Here is a 21631-nt window from a genome sequence, read left to right as displayed (position 1 = left end):
CCCTCGATTCGTTTTTCTTGTCTGTAAACCTATTTATAGCAGTCATCTCACTGCGTGCACTGTTAAAATCACGTAACAACGAAGTCAAAAATGCTTTCATTTCTTATATTTCATAATTTACATGACTATATAAACGTGAATATTCATCGTACAGCGTAAATTTATTTAGATTTGTAGTTGCAAAATATGAGGCAGCAAGAAGCTGTAAGAAGGGATGTCAGTTGACTTTTAAAGTTTCGAGTAAAACACGTTTAAATTTTGGATTCTAGATAGACTTTTAACTGATTTTTTCCTAAACTATGCTGTTTAGCAGCACTAGCCAAAACTTCGAGTTCTATCTCTTGCCCCAAAACAGAAAAGAGTTTCTCTTACCATTTCTACTGATTATCGCCAAATTTTAAAATTTTGGATCTTACATACGTTTGTTTCTCACTGCTTCATAACATTTTAAAACTATTGAAAAAATAATTGATTGAAATCCTAAGATAGAAAACAAGTAACATTATTGTCTTTTGTTAAAAGCATACTTTAAGATGAAAGATTACTTTTCTTCAAGATTGAAGAGAAAGAAGATTCTGTCTTCATCAAATGATAGTTTTTCTTTTTGTTTTTAAATTTTGAAAAAAAGTAAATGCGCAAATTATTGTGGTTTTTGGTAATTCCATTAAGTGTTCGTTAAAAATCCCAAAGAAACGATGAAATTTTGCATATTTTTCAAATTTTCAGGAACGTTACCGGCTTTTGATATCAGATTTCAATTTTCTTTTCCGCTTCAATTCTTCATCAATAACTGGAACTCTCTGGTCTTATAGTATTTTAAAAATAAAAATGAAGGGTTTTTTTTTAATTATGAAAAAATGGTGGAATTCTTCCATTTTGGAATTTTCTGTTTAGTTGTGGATTGGATTGTAATATTCAATTTCATTATCTTTTTACAAAAATTAAGTGTTCACCAATTGCAACGTTTCAGGGTTTATAGCACTTAAAGAAAAAAAAAATGCAAAATTTTGAAAAAAGTTCCAAAAAACCGGCAAAACTCTCCGCGTTTTCGAATTTTTAAGGCTCGTTCGGCTGTCAAAAGCATGCAATTTCAAAATAACTTATTTTTTAAACCGTTGCGTTCACCAATCGCAACTTCTCCGTGCTACATTCACTCGAAAATAATTGTTTTGATTTTTTCGCACCACTCTTCGCTCTTTCTGTTTTACTGAAGAATATCATTTAAAATTAATACACTCCAATAACATTAATTATATTTTATCAAGTCATTAGCTTAACTTTATTCCGTTCTGTTTTTCATTTGTTACACCTATTTGTTCAACATCGCAATTCCTATAGTAACATAAAGTTCAAAAATATATGTCTAAGAATGTGATGTTTCAGTACTTATTTAAAAATTGGTTTTCAAGTGAAAACAATGACTCTTTCTTTATGAAAAACAAAGTTCTACAAATATTATAATTCCAGTAATGTAAGGATGAGTTTTGCTCACTCTCCAAAGCATATCTTAGTTCGTTGTTTGACTTTATTGAATGCACATGTTCTTATCAGTCAGCTGAATCACTGTTCTTTATGAAAAGAACTTGAAAATAAGATTTCCCCCTTCTGATGCTCAAGGGATCTGCATTCATGTAGAAGGACAATACCGAGGACTTCCCCTTTCTCGTTTCGTCTTGCAAACGAAACAATGGAGTACTCTAGCTTGTTTGCTATGGCGTTATGGGGTGCAAGTGTCAGGGTCAGGTATACCATGCAAGGTGTCCTTGGGGTAGGAAATGGCGCGAAGCTGAGACTGGACTATCAACCAAGCTTTTAACATTTCAATATCAAGCCACCATTTTGATACCACCATTTTCACACCACTAAAACCTCTCGCTGCGGCACCATAGGGTACCACAGCAACCCACTTTGAGAATCCTATCTCTATTTTTTTTTTAATTGTTAAATGTTGAATATGAAAAACAATTAAGATCGTGCAATTAAAGGTATCCATACTAGTAAAGCAAAAATTTCCAATGAAAGGTTCACGTATTTTGGAGCAGGGCCGACTCAAGTGGTTTTGTCCCCCAGAACAAAAATGAAAAATGACTCCCCTCCTCACGATAAAAATATTGAAATTTATATATTGTTAATAAATACATGCCAATGAATCTTGAATAAATCTTGCACATAGATGACCTGCATCGCAAAATAATTCATATATAATAAATAAGCATTTAGCTTTGATAAATAATCAGTCATTGAAGCTCCTTTTTCGATTATATAGGAAAAAAGAAAAAGAGAAGAAGACAAAAATTGAAAGCGAATACTAGAAAAAGCATATCTGGGGCCCTGTGTAACATTTACATGAATTGAAACATTTACATGAGAACTCGAACCTCCTAATTTTTTATAAATGTAATTTTTAATAAAAAATAGTAACAAGTGGCAACCATTTCTGTGGGCACTCATTAAGTCATATCTTCATTCTAAGACAGCGTTGCTTGATTTTTTTTTTTTTTTTGATGAGTAGAGATGGAACCCTTATTAATGTTTACTTTTTTCATGGAGCCCTGGATTTTTCTTTACACAATGTAATCTACTATCAGTAATATTAAATGTTAGAATATTTTAATGCATTTTTCATGCAAAAAAAAATTATAATAGTTCACATGGATATTAAAAAAATTTTTACAGCTTTTTATCTTATTTAATGAAGTTCTGACTTTAATAATTCGTGTTTTAGATATTTCGAGGTAGACCCAGCCCCATTCATCTTGAACTATGGAGATTCAACTATATTTCTGTTCTTGGATTTAGTCACATATATTTCCATATTTTTGTAATGAGACAAGGTTAAATTTAACATAATATTTGACTTTAATATTTAACTGAAAGTCTGGGAGAAGTTTGGATATATACAAACTAAATAATAATCCGTGATCGGTAATATGAGTAAAAATAACTTTGTGAACCAAAGTTACCGTTATGTACGCCTTGATATAGCATTTTTTTTATGCGGCCAGTCTTTACTAGCCGTTGCCCCAACTGTCGCTTTTATTCATAGATAACACCCAAGCGGTCTGAGTATGATGAAAATTAGAACTGGGCCTGAACATCAGCCCCCCCCCCCCCCCCAACAAAACTGAAAACTCGGCAAAATTGTTTCAGAAAATGTAGTGGCTGACCAAGGTTCTAGCCTCGAAGGCCAGCGGTCCAGAACACAAATCAAATTTCAAAGTATTTTATTCTTTCCTAAATTACATGGGAAATTAATCCGTTGTATTAAAAGAACTGTAAAATGATAAAAACATCGGCAACAAATCTGCCGGAGGAATATTTTACAGAAATATTTTTACTATTTTAAATTCTAAAATATTTTTAAATACGTTTCTGTTTATTTACCAGAATCGTTAAATAAAAGATTAAGCCCATTTGGAAATTTCAACAGTAACGATCGTCATTGTACATGCGAAACGGTTTACTTATTTCAACAGCAATCAGCTTTGTTTCAGTTTGAATGAAACGAAATGTAACAAAGAAATTCGATGCTTAAAGATATGTACTTTTTATATAAAAATTCCAGTGAAAAAAAAAACATTTTTTAGTTCATTAATTAACTTACATAGTTTTTCGAGAAACATATGCATAGTTCGCCGTAATCTGGTGCATAAGCTAAACTAAGAAGGGGGAAATGAAGATCAGCCCCTCCCCCTCCCGAACCATATCAGCCCCCTTTTGATCCAGATATGTTCGACGATGGTACGTTAAACAACTGAAACAATAATTTAATAAAATAATAGCAAACTTCGAAACTATGTATAAAGTAACAACGAATAGAAAATAATTGTGGTAATAAAAACAGTTAAATCGAACATTTGTGAACACAAAACTATTGTCGTCGATTTCAAATATCACTGACTGAAAAAGAGAGTCAGCACCCCGCAGTGTCAGCTCTCAACACCCCTTCAGTGAATAGAAAGAGAAACACCCCCTTGGTCAGCGGCTGTCCCTCACGAAATTTGGAACAGGGGAAAGCACAGTCAGAATTTTACGTCGCTGCCGTTTTTAGAGTAGCTTTCAGGTGGCAGAATTTTACGCCGCAGCCGTTCTCGAAGCAGAATTTTCATGGCGAAATTTTCCGACACGGTCGCTCTTCGATACATCGCTGGGTGAAGGAATTTTACGTCACGGCCGCTTTAAGGGTTAACTTTTTAAATTCTTCGATAGAGAACTGTAGAACTAAGCATATTGATATAAAATAGCATTTCTTGAGAAATTTAATTGATGAAAATTTGTTTGATTTAAATTACGTTAATACGAAACAAAATTTTGCGGTCCTTTTCACGAAACCTTTAAATAAAGTAAAATTAAATTATTTTTTAAAAACCTTTTTGGTTTAAAAAAAAAAAAAAATCGAAGTCCAACAACACTTCAGTGTTTCTTGGCAAATTTTTCTACAAACAAAACTTTCTTAAACAAATGTAATTACTTTGTCTTTGAAAATGAAATTTGGTATATTTGTACTTGTTCATATGTATTTTTGAATTGTATCTTTCATTTTCTCGTATGCCAACCGGACATGACATTTTGGAGCAAAAAGGACTTTTGAAGCTTCAACCTATTTCCAATGCCATGCCAAGGATTTCACCATTTTTTTAAAGTTTAATTGCATTTGTAGAAAAAAAAATTTGTTTGTAATATTTAGATACATTGTGCTTTGCAAGAGGCGGGCCCTGTTGGGAATTCCAAATAATATTATCAATAATTCACGTTTATTTTGATATATTTGGCATTAATTAAATCCACATTTTCTTTTATCTTGCAAAGTCACGAATGCTAATTTTAATGTATGTAACGTATTTCCCGATCTTAGACACGTGCGTGCCTTACGTCATGAAATGACGAAATTCCTTATCCATTTGATTGGCCGCCGTTCTAACATCGGGAAATGCGCATTTCATATGCAAACGACTCTGGCTGACTATATATGTTGCTTCTGTAGCTCAGTTGCTCTCTCTCTGTTAAGGCGCCGTATTTTAGTTTTATAGTCAGCCAAGTCGGCTGCTAGCCGTTATGCTCCCGAATAGGCATTTCATTACTGTAAACTTTATCAGCAAACCTTAAGTTTAAATAACTGTAACTTCAATTGCATAAATGATTCTTCATTTGTCATAATGCAAATTACAAATAATGGTTTTGCCTGTTTTACAAATCTATCTAATGCTTCGAGAGAACTTACTTTAACAATATCATATTTCATATGTAAATAGTTCGCCAAGTATACCACTGTATAATATCACCAAGGAGGAAATAAAGCCATAATTTCAAATACAAGTATTATTTTCTGAAAAGGACTCCAGTTACACTCTGCAACTAAAAATGCACTAATTAAATTAGTCATCGGTGCGATAACTTCATTGACAAAACCTTATCGCACAAAAGTTACAGAGCATAATATTCACTCATAAGTCTTGACAATAGAGAATAACTGAGAAAACAAATTTGAAAAATCAGAAACTTCGCCTGTAACAAAATGATAACAGTACTTATAATGTAAAAATAAAACAATGTTAAATTATGAAACTGAAAATATCATTTCATATGCCTGAAAATGTTCTTTTTTTTTGGCAAGCTCTGAAAATATTCAATTACGTGTCCATGGGAGGTAAAAAATGTAGTGCTAAATCAAGTTATTAAAAAAAAAATATAGTAACGTATAAAAAGAAAGCTTATCCAAATTAGTACAAGAATAACTTTCAATTAAAAAAAATATTTACAGGATGCAGAAACACAGTTTTCTTTGGGGGGGGGGGTAGATTTCATTGTAGGGGTTGAAATAATCCAGGTCCGACTGGTAGAAATCATTTGCAAAACAGAAGATTTCTTAAAAAGCAGGAGTTTTTCTTTCAAATCAGGAGGGCTGAAAAGGGGCTATTAATATGTTTTTGGCTTATTACTATAAATAATAAGATAACAGTTGATTTTCTTTTTCCTACTATCTTCTGAATAATTTCTACTTCTTTTTCTTACTTTTTTTTCAGCTTGGATACTTTTAACTATCTCTTGAGCTACTTTTGCTGCTTTAAAGTAATTTTTTCCAGACCTTTTTTTTAGTTTCTGAGAAGCTTTAGCAAACAGCTCTTCTCTTGCTGCTTTGGTTTAAAGATGATCCTTTTTTTTTCTATTCAAAGCTACAGTTTCACTTTCGATAGATGATTTAATTTTTCCATTTTCTTCATTTTTTCTTCACAACCCATTCTTTTTTGCTCTTCTATTTCTTCTGTTTCAATTTCAATTCCAATTATGTTGCAATGTGCATAAAAACGAACTGTGCAGCTGAACTTAGTCAAACGCTCTGAAGCACGAAACACGATAGGAAACAAAATGGCGTTTAGGTGTGACTTGCGGAAAAGGTGTTAAGCGCAATTCAGATACCATCCGCACGTCACGTTAGTCACATTAAGCAGACAAACGTACGTTTTCCAAAAGGGGAGAAGCATTCAGTTATTGCATACGCCTGTAAAGTACATAGCAGTACTCATCCAATAGAGAGAATCTTGTGGAGACCAATGAAATGCGACTCACAACAGGACGACATCAAATATCTAGCTTCTCCTCCGGTTAAACGGTCCTGTACAATGCGGCTTTCTGTCATGGCAACGCCAACTGTAAACTGGTTTTAGGGTGAGAAAACATATCGTTGCTGACGTGACGTGCAGCAGATATGTGAATTTTGCTACAGCTGAAGGTCGAAGGGAGATAGGAAGAGTGATCTGAGGCTGCTCTTAGGGAGTGATTGCAAGCGATTAAAAAAATTCCCGACATTAGCAGAAATTCCTCGATATTTTGGAGAAAATAAAACTTTCCTGATTTCCCGGGGGGTGCATACTTAATGCTACTTTTTAAATTATTTTCATTGTTAAAGCTATCATTCAGATACTTTTCAAGAATTTTATTCTTAAAAAAAGATTTTCCTAGAGCACATTTCACGAAAAGTGAGAAAGGTGACAAAAATTGCAAAAGGTGACTAAAAGTAACCAAAATTCCAAAAGGTGACTCACTCCTTAGCCTGAACTTTCATAGCATTGTACATAAAATATTTATAGCACTTTTTTTTTTTTTTTTTTTGGCAAAGAAGTTATTTTTTGTAAGTATAATTAAATTTCATGCCAATGCAAAGTATTATAAATTAAAATGAAAAGTGACTCTTCAAAACAAAACACATGAGAAACTAAAACAAAATCAAAATGGTCACAAACCTTCAGTATCAACATTTGCATAAGCTTCATCTTTCAAAAATTCAACAGATGCAGTATGATAACCATCTCTTTCTCCTTTTCTTAAAATACGAAAACGTTTACTTCCTACTGCATTAACAACAGATCGTCCATCAGGGAAGTACTCAATGTGTCTGATTTCAAGCAATGTACCATATTCTGCAATGCTAATTAAAAGGTTTACAATAAACACCATTGCATAATAAAAACGAAATATTCCTTTATAGATAAAAAATATTGAACAGTATATAATTGGAAAAAATTTCCACAAAACACCAAAAAAAAAAAAGAATAGTTATTCCAAACTATGAATTTATAACTTGTGAAAATAAGGATTAACTTAAAATACTTATCATAAGGCATAAGACATTTTAAGTAAAGTATATATTAAAATAGTAAAATAATTTAATGCCATATTTTTTACGCACTTGAGAGAAAGTTTGAGGGTTAACCAGTAATAAATCTGCTTAACTTTCTTGTAAATATTTTAAGGTAAAATTAATTAAAACATTATGATGTTAGAAAAGATAAAATAAATTTAAGGATCATTAATATACTTTAAAGAATCTTGTGCTTAAAGGTTATTTTAAACTAAAAGATAAATCTTTGAGGGTGAAAATCAGATGCTGAGTTCTCCTTTATAAGAGTTCATGGAGTGTTTTCATTGACTGTTTGATCTGAATTTTGAAATGAATAATAAAATAGTTTTTATTTTTTAGATTCATGAGTATAAATTGTTACCTACAAGTAAGCCTCATTACTTGTAGGTAATGTGACTGTTTCTTAACCTCTTACCAATCTGAAAGGATCATGCCATGCATTAAATTCTACTTATTATATTACGCAAAAAGAATAAATGACTATTTTAATGGTATAAGCCGCAATGAAATCAAAGTATGGGGGTGTCACTATTTATTCAAGAAGCTTGAAATTTAACAAATGGTCTTTAAAATCTCTTTTACTTTTTGCCAAATAGTTTTTTAAGGAATCTGAAACTTCACTTTCATATATCTCTTAGGCTGTTTTTCCAACTAGGATTATAGAGGTGTCCATAATTAAACGACCCTCCTGAAAAGTTGTCTAGCTGCAAAACTATTGTTCAGAAATTGGCAAAAAATTTTCTACAACATAATGGTTCAAAATTTTGTCAACAAAGGGCGCATTTTTATGAGTTACACATTTATTACCGTAAAACCCTACAACTTTAGACCACTTTATGTGTATTTTTCTTCATACTTTCATTATTCTTTGCCTAAAAAGGTTGAGAATTTAACCATACATTACCATACATTTTAGCTGTAGAGTGACGCTTCGAAAAAAAATCTAAATTACACACAAAGGAAGGGGGAATTTTTTGTATAGTGGTGTAAAGTTTGCACATGGTGGTGACATCTTTAGACCACCTCATATTTTACTTGATCTGCACCATTAAACCGCTCCAGTCTAAAGTTACAATGCATAGATAGTTCTGTTTTTTGACAGACTCTTACTCTTTTCGGGGTGCGGCAATTATACTGATGTGGCGTACCTACTGTAAGTTATTGTACTCAGGGCGCCTGATCAAAGGGAGGAGGGGGAGAAAGAGATATATGCAGGCATTTGATGCCAGGTGCTTCCCCCTCACTCTCAATTTCGTGAACAATTTCTTAATGAATATTTTTGCTGTATGGTGAGGATTGAGAGAAACTATATGCCTTCCCTTTCATGCACAGAGAAACATCAGTTGCGACTGTTGTCATAGATTATGACAACAGGAGCTGAAAATGTTAGTATTTTCAAATGATAAATGGATGCTCTTGAAGGAATGTTTTCGTTTTTGACAGAACAAATCTAAAACAAAAATGGTTTTATTGCACCAAAATTATGAGTTTTATTAATATTAATATCTTTTTTTTTTGCAATTGCTATATTGCATTTTATTCTTTCACACTTAAAAATTTTATTACTGTATTGTTGAAAGGTGTTTCTTTGTTTGGATTTTATTTTCATATTTTTGTAATTAATATCTTCGTTTCCACCAGTTTATTTTTCATATTGATGATTGTCAGCTTGTTTCTTTCATTTTGTTTTTGTGACTCGGTCTTTCATTAAATCCCTTTAATACTTCAAAAGTACTGTTAGTTTATTTTCAGGACAGTTTTAAATCAAAAATACTGTTAGTTTATTTTGCATTAGAAATAAAATTTATGCTAAATGTGTTTTCTTTTGACGTGTGTGTAGTCCTCTCTTTTTATTTTTCCTACTTTTTTAAGTGATTTTTTTCCTACCTTTCCTACTTTTTAAATTTTTGATTCCTTATTTTCTACTCCCCCCCCCCCCCCAAAAAAAACCACTTTGGGGTTGAGGTAAGGATGGCCATCTATCTTTTTTCTTTTCCCTGGATTCATGTCTAAAACCAAAAAAAATCCGAAAGCTAAAAAACTACTCAAGACAATACAAAATTGTTCACAAATTATTGACAAACAATAGTAAAAATGGGTGGTCTAAAGTTGCAACTTGAATTCCCGTACTTTGTTTACATTGAAACGACAAGTAAACAAAGCAACATCAAGATTCGCCGAAAATGCTAAATCATCTTAGATACCTAATAAAGTAACAAACTTACCTTTGGAGAATTTAATCCGCAAATATAGGTTTTGAAGGAGACTTTCAGAGCTAAAGCAAAAATTAAAAAAAAAACTCCCAACACAAATGAATGTTGGCATGAGAATGATAACACTGGAGCTTGGGGTAAACAACATGAACTTTGCTAAACAACACTCGAACCTACTGAATTTTTTTAAAGACTTTAGCTCTTTAGCTTTACTCTAACGACTGCTACATGGCATATACTAGCAGACTCCTTCAATGGTCTAAAGTTGCAAAACTGGTCTAAAGTTGTATGGTTTTACAATATACATTTAGGTGGTTTTAAAACAAATCTTGCATCAAAACATGTTTTATAGTTGATTTCAGTATGCTCTTTGAATTGCTACAATCATATCCTGATATGCTGTATCTAAGATAAGTTAAAGTTATAGGCGCATCACGATTTACAAGATGTTTCAAATGTCTCCAAAGATAAAAGTCACATGAAATGAGCTTAGATAATTGGGAAGCATATTTCATTCAAAATGCCCTCTGGTGGCAAAATTTTGATTTTTTTTTTTTTTTTCGTTCAAACAAATTCTCATCCCTTCATTATGTTGTACACAAAATTGCGTTAATTTCTGAGCAAAAGTTTTGCTGCTAGACAAGGGAGAGGTTACATTGGAGAGGGTCATTCAACTATGGACACCAAGCATACACACTAATGGATATTCTCACAACATACTATAGAAATAGTATTGATTAAAATAAACAAATGAGACTGATTCTTAGTTAATGAATGTTTTCCTTCATTGTAACCAATTAATTACTTTCTTGATCCTTAGTGTAGTAACACCATGAGTTAGAAAATTTCTAGTGCATGTTAGATTTGGATGCAGTCTTGCTGTCGAATAGGACTGGATCTATTTTGAGCATTTGTTTCTGGATAAGTTTTTGCTTTGTTCAACTAGATTTCCTTGATTTCATGCAGCTGACAAGGACTTTTAGACCCAGTGGGAGCACTGAAGAAGAATTGAGCACTGGATAAGTGTGTCTATACCAATGCTACAAGCAAATGATCCTGTGCTTGTTCATCTAAATTTGCCACTCTCATTAGCAAACTGGACAAATCTCCACTAATCTCTTTTTTTTAATTTTTTCTTCTAGTGAATGGCTTTTATTTATTTATTTTTTTTTAATTCCTCATTGTCTACCTACATTTGCTGAGTTCACTATGTTGCCTTATATATCAAATACATTGTAGGATTAAGTAATGTTTAGTGCCTTTCTTTGATAAGACTGCTTCCACTTAAAGAGATCAATCTTATTTGAATATTGTATTCTGAATTATTCGTTACTGCTGTTCTATTTGACTAAACTATCTATATACTTAACAAATTGCTTCTTTTGTGCTAGTAAGTATTGTTATTTTTAACATTTAAGTAACTAAATGTATTATATATAGAGATGGAACGAAGTATCGGTCATTCTACCGAAGTTAGGGTTTGGCCAAATCATGAACTGTGATTCGGCCACTTCAGCCTGAAACAATTTATGATGTGAATTTTCTTTTACAATTATTATTATCTAAGATATTGTCTTTTAAATTCAAAATTGTACCTTATGACCAATCATAACAGAAATGTATATTTAACTTTAAAAGTTGTGCATTGAACCCTTTAGTTTTAAAAAATGAACCTTTATAAATATACTGCATTAAATATTCTTCAAATATTTCTAGCTTTGAAATTTATAACCATAGTGATGTTATTTATATATTCAAGGACATATATGCGACTAGTGGGCATTCTTAAGTAATTCGCTTTAAAATTATATATTTTTTAATAGTTATAAGTACAATATTTCAGTTTTTAATTAGATGCATCAAGCTGTCAACCTTTTTAACTTGTGACATTGTTAAATCCTTCTCTAAAAATAAATACTTAAGATAGTACTAGTAAGAAAGAACGCATGATGTTACTTTTACAAAGTCATCAAAAATATAAACATTTTGCATTAAGAATGTTTAAGTATTTACATAAATACTAACACATAATCTAAATAGTAGGTTCTTTGTTACAGAATAAGTCTATGATTTAATATTTTATTACATCAGTTAGTTATTCTAAACATTAACTGAATTGTAGAACATGCCTTAATATTCCAAATAATTCTTTATATTACTTTTTCTAGTGAAAACTTAGAAACATGTGCTTTTCTGGAACTACCAGTTCAAAGCAAAAGTAAAATTTTTATTGGTGATCCATTTGTAATTTTAAAAACACATCAGTGAAATGTTGAAAAAAACAAAGAGTAGTAAAGTATATGAAGAATTACATGATGTTAAATGCATTTATTGTGCATTTAATGCTAAAACTCAACATACAGAGCAGCCAAAGCAACGGAACTAACCTAAGTTCTTTTGTTAGTCGAACCTAAGCTTCGACCATTAGCTGGCCGAAGCTTCAGTATTTGGCGTTTCAGCCAAAATGCGCTGTGTGCCATCATTAAATATATATATACATATACTATGCATGTATATATTTAAAGATGAGTATAGGATTAGTAAAGTAGCAGTAAAGCTAAACTGCATTGGCTTACATATTCAAGAATACCAGTGCAGTTTAGCTTTTCTCCCAATTGTCCTGAAATCATTTCTTAGCATTGTGCTTCAATCTTTTGTTACCTCAAATTTTGTTTAAATATTTTTTAAGACAGAAAAGGTCAGGTAATTAAATAAAGTAGTTTTGGATTTTTTAAAAAAAATTATAAATTATTGCTATAGACAGGTGCAATTGAAATGTGATTATCGCTACAGGCAGGTTGAAAGTACATTGAGTAAATGAGAATTTTGCCGAGACTAAAGAAAATTTCATTACATACAAGTATTACTATATACAGGTTTCACTGTACTTTATTTTTTATTACATCAGCAGTGGGTGTTTTTTTTTCTGTGATAGGCCCTTAAATTCAGGGCACGCGATGCATATTTGAGGTTGTGAATTTCTTGTTCAAGACACAAGTTTATAACAGCAGTCTTTATAACATTTAAAAAAAGAAAAAGGTATTTACTTGTCATCAATATAAGCACACATTCCAAACTGTCTGCTTCCAGATTCCATGCACTGCCTGATCATAAGTCTATAGCGAGGCTCATAAACATGCAGAGGGCAAGGCACTGTTGGGTATGCAATTGTACATATGAAGAGAGGAATTTCATGTTCAGGATCTTTACCAGCACTGAAATGTGGCAAAAAAAATTGTATTCTTATCTTATCTTAATAATTAAAAAGAAAATTCAACAAGGATAAAGAGAGCAAAGAATTTGAGTTCATCAAAAGCTTTAAATTTAGTGCTTAGCTGTTAATTTAACTACAATTAAAGAACAATTGCATTTAAAAACAGAGCTGCCAAGAGCCTAGGCTCATGTAGGCCAGTTTACGACTAGGCTGACATGGCCTCTTGTCAGCTCTGTTTAGAAAAAAAGGTAAAACTACACAATTTAGTTATCTGCTAGATGTTGAACAGAAAAAAAAATGTGAAAGAGATGCAATATAAAAAAAAAAACGTTAAAACTACAGTGGACACTTGCTAATTTGAACTACCTAATTCAAAAACTCGAAAAAAATTGCATTGGAATAAATGTTAAAAACATCTGAATGATTTGAATGAGAGTTTTATCAATTTGAACTAAATCAAATTAAGACTTTTTCTTTTTCTGCCACATTTGGTAGAAAACATTTAAGCTTTGTTTATCATTGGATGTGTCAAAAATTATCTGTATTTCTTTTCCTTGAAAAGTGGTGTATGCCAGCATCCTAACTATTACATTTCTACTAAATATTAGAAGCTAATTAAGTCCACTTCTTATGAGAGCTGAATGGACAAAACTCACTGGCCCTACTTTTTTCCTTGGATTTATTCAGAACACTTAATGAATGGGTAAGGGTAGGGAGATATTATTAATTTGTTACTGGTTTTCTTAGAACTACAGAAAAACTAATATTTACTAGATTCCAGAAAGCTGTTTCCTTTATGCCTGCCATGCAGACATGTTGAAAAACACAAGATGCCTACCAGGTTCACATTGTTTTTAAATCAAAATTAAGAACTTTTACTAATTTCAAATATTTTAACAGACATCAAAATCATGTTAAATGCTACATTTCCAGGGGTGGAAAATTAAAAATTCATTTTAGGAGCAGCCTTGGAGCAGGTCAAATTGTGTTTTGGAGCAGGTCCAAATAACATTTTTGAGCATTAACATACATTGTTAGACATATTTGCTACAAGTTTATATAAAATTTTACATGTAAACATAAATATACAATTGCTTTTTTCAATTTTTCCTAATTTAAGATAAGGCTGTATGATTTGAAAATGTTCCCTATGATGTACAGAAAATGTATATCATACTCATGCAAGGGATGCTGAAAGTTTTAAAATGTAAAAGTTAGGGTTTCTTCCCCCCCCCCCCCCAGAATTAGAATGAGGTTATACTTTAGAAAGGAAAAAAACATTGATAATTAATTTAACAACAACAAAACAAAATGACAATATCAATGGATTCATTCATAATAGGTTATTCAAACATAACATTTCTTCTTGTTAGTAGTATCATATGCATATCATATAAATGTATTACCCACACCAAACAAAGATTTTAAAACTTCAAAACTGCTTTTTTGTTTTGACACTTGAAATGAATAAACAAATGCAAACAAACAAGATAATATCAATGGATTTATTTAAGAATCTATGTAATAGATAATTCAAATTTAACTTTTATTTCATGTTTATTATTCAAAACTATAATTGCAATTTATGTTATGCATATTATATTAAAGTATTGTTAGCACCAAACAAAGATAAACTGCTGAAGAAGAATAATTTTTTTTTGAAACTTTAGATGAATTTACAAATTAAACAAATAATATATCAATGGATGTAGTATTTATAATATGTTATTAAAGTTTAATATTTATTTTATCAAAAAAAAGATATGATTACAATTTATTTTATGCATATTAAATACAAGTATTAATTACACCAAAGATACTGAAATTGCTAAACAAAGTCATTTAGCTTTTTTTCTTTTTGGCTTTACTGGTAGCAGATGCTAATTGAATTTTTCTGTTGATTTCTAACAACTTTACATATCTTTCAATATTAGCATTTGTCTCTTTAAATATAACCTGTCCACTTTTTATTTCTGTCAAATTACTTCTGTTAAGCCCCTTTACTTTCATAGCTTCAGCTTTTCTTAACATAGACTGTGAAGATTGAATCTGCTGGCTCAAATGTTCTCTTTTTTTAAGTGTAAGACTCATTTTCCCCCTTTGCAATTTTTCTTTATGTATATTTGATAAAAATTGCTTTTTTTCTTGGTATTTCACACCAGAAGCTTTTACTTCACTTTGAAATTCCTTCTCTATCTTTAAATGTTCAATCCCATCAATTCCTTTAATGTAAGACTTCATTTGGCCGAATGATACTTTCTATACTTAAAAGAGGAGAGACTTTCTAATATGTTTTTGTGAATGCTACCCTCCCCCCCCCCCCCTTATTCACAACTTGCATTGCCATGAGCATGTGAAAGTAATGCTTTAGCAAGTTACTTAAAATGCCTCGTTTAGGATTCTCAAATGCATGCTTTATAGTAAACATTTTGTGCCAGTAATGATCTAGCCATACATAAGATGATGAAACTTTCTTGTAGGGCACTCATCTTCTCCATCACCTGTTGTTGCATTATTATTGATATAACTGAAATCAAGATCTTGAGTTTGAAGTAATACTCATGAATTCGCTTTTGGCGAGATTTTAAGACTACAGGCCATCACGCAAAAAGCTACCTTTGGCATATAGGTGCAGAATCGAAACTTTTGTATTTCTACTTTTGGTGCAGGAAAGTGCAAAATTGGCAAATTTCATCGTTTTAGTAGCAGAATGTAGCAGGATTTCAAAATGGGAGCAATTGGAGCAGATTTTCCACCCCTGCATTCCAAAAACAAATACAAAGTCAAAAATTTGAACTCCATGCCACTGACTAAAAATTTGTATTTTCAGGCTAAGTATGGAGCAAGAATACAGATAAAATTGGTCAAGAGAAGATACAGGGTGGCCATTCACCAGAAAAACTCAAACTCCCTAAGATTTTGAGGTTTTCCACAGCTAAATTTCAGAAATTTTAGACATCACACAACGTAATTCCGATATTTTTTAATTTGATTGATTTTAACGTACATATAGGGATATGTTTAATGCCCATATACAAGCATATTTCAAGCTTTGTATTTTTTATCAAAAACTATTCACTGTACCACTGTTTCCCCTCTACACTGACAAAATGTAAAATATCATGAAAAATGTCTATTGGTCTTTAGATTTATTCAAATAGCATCACAGGATTTTTCTGGATTTCCTTATATTCTACTATAGTTAGTTTAAAAACTCATAGCTGCTAACCTCAGAATTAAGCAATTAAGAATAAAAAAGAAATAAGTAAGAGCAGTAAAAGGAGGCAGAAAAAAAATACAACTCTGATATCACATTTTAGTTTATATTGCTTTGGATAATTTTTCTACTTGATCAAAAATTTTGTACTCAAGTATGTTTCAACTGCAGGCATATCTAAAAGACCCCCTGAAAAAATTAAAAATTAATTTATTTTTAGGAGTCTTCTCCTCCTCTCCTCTCCCCCCCCCCCCCTCCCACAAAAAAAGAAGAGAAAAACTTTATGGTTTTAAATGGAAAAATACCAACTGCTCCAAAAGAAATCATGGAACAATTTTGAGCTCATTTGCTTAAAATTTCGTGTTCCCACCAAAAAAGTAAATCCAATAATTAAATGATTAAAAATATTTTTTTTAAAATAAACTGTTAAAACCAAAAGTAAAATTAAAAGATTTAAGGTAGCTGTTAGCATATGTTAAAATAGCTTCCAACTTTCAAAATAGTTCAAATATTTACTAGATGAAAAGGATTGAAATTTGAAACTTTGCATGCAATTTTCGGCAAAGCATGAGTTTCCAGAAATAGATTTTTACAAAAGAAGTTACTAATTGTGAAAATATAAATGAAAAGTTTAAATTAAACAGCTCCATCAATCAACTGAATTTGACACAGACTTTAAAAAAAAGGAGGGGGCGCGGGTCCCAAAAATTAAATTATATTTTCGGAGTACACAAATAAAATTGGACAAACTTTGGGGAAAACAGAGTTCTTTGCCGCAACACAAATTGTTTTAAATACGAACACTGGATACATTGTAATAATTTTTTCACAGGTTTATTTCCTCGGTTTTCCAGTGGTATTTTGAAATTCCCTACGAATTCCCAGTTTTCCTGGCTTCCAGAGTGAGTGGTTACCCTGGGATAAAACCCTCAGAACAAAAATCCAAAATAGAAGAAAGGTTTTACTGGCTAAGAAAAAGGCAAAACTAGTGAAATTAAAAAATTTCAAGATTTTTTGGATTTGCGTTCAAAATTGATTTAAATCAATGATTTTTTTCAAAAAGAAATCAATTCATTTTAATTAGATTAAAATTATTGACACTCTGCACCTTAGTATGAAAGACAGTGATGAAACTCCAAAAAGCAGGAATATTCAAAGGCATTGCTGGAGAATACGTCTCAAAACTTGTGCTCATGTTAATTTTAGTACCATCATTACAGCAGAGTGCAACTTTTATCATGACTTAATGCACTATCTCTTCAGTTACTTGGAAAGGGGAAAACAGTAAAATGTTATAACAAGTGTTTTATTTGAATTAAAATGTTAAATGTTTAAAACAGCGGTTCCCAACCTTTTTCATGTCGCGACCCCTTTTTGGCAACTAAACAACCAGCGACCCCCCCTATGTGTCCTCCTCTCTCTCTCTCTCCATATATATATATATATATGGGTGTGTGTGTGTGCGTCTGTGTGTGCGCGTATAAGTAGACATTGTGTATATTTTACATAATAACTCAAGGAGCTTGAGTTATTTTATTCTTTACTAGCTGCGTGCCCGGCATTGCACGGGCTCCTTAAAAAATGAAAGAGATGTCCAATTGATGTTTTTGTATTACTCTGACATCAGTTTCTAAAGCACTAAGGAGTAAATAAATATGCGTAATGCAAGGTTTGCGAAACACCAGTAGAGCATATTTTTGTCAAAAATCTCTTTAACGTTAATCATAGTTATAAATGATACAAGTTATGAGTATTTTCAAGTAGCACAAAAGATGAAAATATATGCATTATCAACTATAATCTGTGCTCACGTTAAAATGAATTACATCTGATAGACTATATCTGAACTATTTACAGTGGCTCCCAAAAGTGTTTGTACACCTACGACTTTCAATGAAATAGGCCCTTATCCATTGGTTAGAATCAATATTTCGAAATAGGTATTTTATTATAAGACCGTTGATCTATTTTTAACAAAACTACATGAAAACTTTTAATAAAACATTAAAACTTAATTTTTTAAAAATCAAAAACCAAAAAGTGCCGGAAATTTTATCTCATAAAAGTCTTTGTACACTTTGAAAAAAATGTCCAAAAATTAGTAAATAATCTAACTTTTTACTAAGTTATTACTTAGTAGAATATCATGCAGTAACAACAACAGCTTTTAAGCGTCTGGGAATAGATTTCATTGTTTTTTCTTTCTTTTTTTGTGCAATTTCTGAGTAAGTTTTCAGTCGCACCACAAGTCTTACTGTTTCTAGTTCGTTTTTTGTTTCAGTGGTGTATTTTCGTAATCTGGCCACTAGATATCTCCAAATATGTTCCATTAAGTTTAAATCTGGTGATTGAGACAATATTTCTAAGCTTAAGGGCAAATTTTGAGGCACCAAACGCGAACATGTGCTTCTTATCGTTATATTGATAAAAAACAAAGTTGTTTCCTATTACCAAATTTTGGGCTAATAGTTTAAAACTGTTTTTTAAAATATTTAAATGAACAGCATAATTCATTATTTCATCAAAAAAATCCAAATTTCCAAGTCCTGATGCTGAGATGCACCCTCACACAAGAACACCTTCACGGACCTGATTTACTGATACAACTAAGTTCTTAAGATAAAATTCCTCATTTTTTTCTTCCATTTACAATTATACAACAATTTAACCCAAAATGTTGAATTTATTTTCATCTACAAGTAAGACGTTGTTCCAGAACGTTTTGAGCTTATTTATCATTGATTTTACGACGGAAAGCGTAAGCTTACTGTTTTCCGCACAAACAAGGAAAATTCCTGCGGTTCCATTTAATCCAGCTAATCAGAGAACTTGGCGAACAAATTTAGGTAAAAATTAAACGTAAAATGTTTCATTCAATTCTGCAGAAACTTTTTCAGTTCTGAAATGTATATCTTTCATATTTTTTTTAACTGTAAACCTCCAATCACGCTTTGTTAACTTTGCCAGTTGACCTTTTCTTACCTTGTTTGCGATCCAATTCTTGTCTTTAAAGCATTTTATCAAGCACTTCACTATAGAATGGTATAAATTAACCAATTTAGAGACATTTCAAACCAATTTATGGCTACTGTGATGGAAAAAAATCAAATTTCGAGCCGTGTTTGTTGTTTTCTATGCATACCTGCCATTTTAAAATAATAAGCAGAATATTAGGGAATAAATACACAAAAAATTAAAGGCAAATGACTTTATAGTATCATTACAATGCAAAAATAATAAAAAAAACATATATGATAATTTTAATTATGAATTTATTCGAAAATATTTCAGCGTACGATGACTTTTGTGGCGTAGTTTTTCTCTGTCTCTTCGTCTTTTGACAAATTTCAAAAATAAAATCTGGCAATATTTTGAAAATAACTACTGGGTTTTATTTAGAATGGCATAGGAATGGTGTGAAAAAAATTTGGACTTTATATTCGAATTCAGTTTTGCGTTATTTTGGTTTTACTACAAAATTTCAAGGTGTACGAACACTTTTGGGAGCCACTGTATGTACAATTACAATCAGCTTTTTACATAGAATGACACATACTTTTTGGTTGATTACGTGACACTAAAGCACCAAGACTAAATAACTACTAATAAGCATTAATTTAATACCAAGTCATCAGATTCCAATTTAGCTTTAGTTAAAATCCTTAAAAACAATCTTTTTTGTTCAACTCTGTTTCACAAAGAAATCCAAACAATCTTAATTTAACATGTTCTTTTAACGATATAAACTGTATTATAAAAATAGAAACAGGAAGGAAAAACAGAATTATTACAATTCGAAAACTCACCCATGTGACGGGAAAAAGTCCAACAAAATAAACATAATTAGTCGCACATCCTAAGTGTACCAAAATGTGAGGCCAGTGAATGATAAACTTACACTACAATCAATAGGGTCTGGTGGGGTAAAGTGGTCATAAAATCATAGGTTTTCAACTTAAGTGGATATTAAATAAAATAAATTCTTTAAACACTTAAACTTTTTTTGTTGTTATTTTACATTGCATTATTAAAGGACACAATACATAGAATTTCAGGGGAAAAAATATTGATTTAAGTAGTTTTATAACAGTTTCATTTCCTTATGTATTTATGACCACTTTACCCCATGGGGTGGGGGAAAGTGGTCATAGCATGGGATAAAGTGGTCATAGTTAAAAATAGATGCAAAACCGTTACAAATAACCGTAATACAGTAAAACCTGTAAAGTTGACCACCCTTGTAAGTTGACCACCTGTCTATGTTGACCGCTTTTGTCAGGAACGGAATTAGACCTATCTCATATAATGAAGGAAAACCTCTGTAAGTTGACCACCTCTCTATCTTGACCACATGTCTATCTTGACCACTAATGTACGCCAAATTTGGTTTGGAGTATTGTAAAAAACCCTTTGTAAGTTGACCACTTGGTTTATTTCCTTAAACTTTTTTCAGCAAATTATTTTATTTTATTATCTATCTATTTATTTATTATAATTATTATTATTTTCTTTTTGATAGCTAAGAATGTTTTTAATGCTTTGATGATGGTCTAGCATTTTACTAACTAAACTGCAGCATAAAGCTTATGCTGCTCTATATTCTCCAAACTTGTTTTTCATTTGTTGTTCTTTTTGAGATAGCTTGTTGTTCTCTGTTCAATGAAAATAGGTATCAGTAGAAAAGTTCAAAGTCTTTTCTTTCAGTTGCAATATGTTATGCCAACATAGGAATTGTGCTACAAAGAGCAGGCCCGTATCTATACATTGTGGGTCCCCTACTACAAAATATGTAGAGGACCTCCCTAGTGGCCAGCAGTATCTATTTGTACAGTAAATAAGTCTTAGTGCTATTTTTTTTTCTATTTTTTCTTCAATTTCTAGGGCCGGTTTAAGGACACGGGCCCCTCGCACTGCGGATACGCAGATCTGGGCCTGCTAATGAGTAAAGTTACATATTTCTGGTGCAAGGGATTAAGAGATAGGACATTTTAATTGTGCCTTTATGAACTGGGAGAGTCGAGCTTGTTGCTCTTTGTGCTATAAGTTTTACATAAAAAGGCTTCAAAAAGAAAGTTAGTTGAACTTGAGATTAATAAAAAGTATGAAATATTAAAATTGATTTAAAATGTAGAAAGCCAGAGAAAATTAGCTACCACTTATGGAATTTCTAAAACTAAAGTGTCTATTATAGTTAAAAACAAGAAAAAAGTAAAAAAAATATTTGCATAGTATTTTTAATAATTGTTTCACTTTCAATGATGTTAAACAATGAAAGTGAGTTGAACAGAAATAGTAAGGGTGAATTACTCAAAAAATGAATACATGGTGCAAGAAATGACAAAAAAAAA

At 31.4% G+C, this 21631-nt stretch overlaps 1 protein-coding gene across 1 annotated transcript in view; it reads right to left on the bottom strand.

Moving 5' to 3' along the window:
* The window catches only part of LOC129218137 (LON peptidase N-terminal domain and RING finger protein 3-like), a 105843-nt gene that overhangs the window by 23092 nt on the left and 61120 nt on the right, over positions 1-21631 (bottom strand). The window contains exons 9-10 of the mRNA XM_054852349.1: positions 12900-13067; positions 7242-7426 (exon numbers count right to left, since the gene is read on the bottom strand). Coding sequence (XP_054708324.1) covers positions 7242-7426; positions 12900-13067 — 353 coding nt within the window. The remainder of the gene's footprint in view (positions 1-7241; positions 7427-12899; positions 13068-21631) is intronic.

Source organism: Uloborus diversus, chromosome 3 (assembly GCF_026930045.1).
Source record: "Uloborus diversus isolate 005 chromosome 3, Udiv.v.3.1, whole genome shotgun sequence".
Lineage (NCBI taxonomy): Eukaryota > Metazoa > Arthropoda > Arachnida > Araneae > Uloboridae > Uloborus > Uloborus diversus.
The sequence above is the reverse complement of the archived record's forward strand: the minus strand, read 5'-3'. Positions and strand labels throughout refer to the sequence as shown.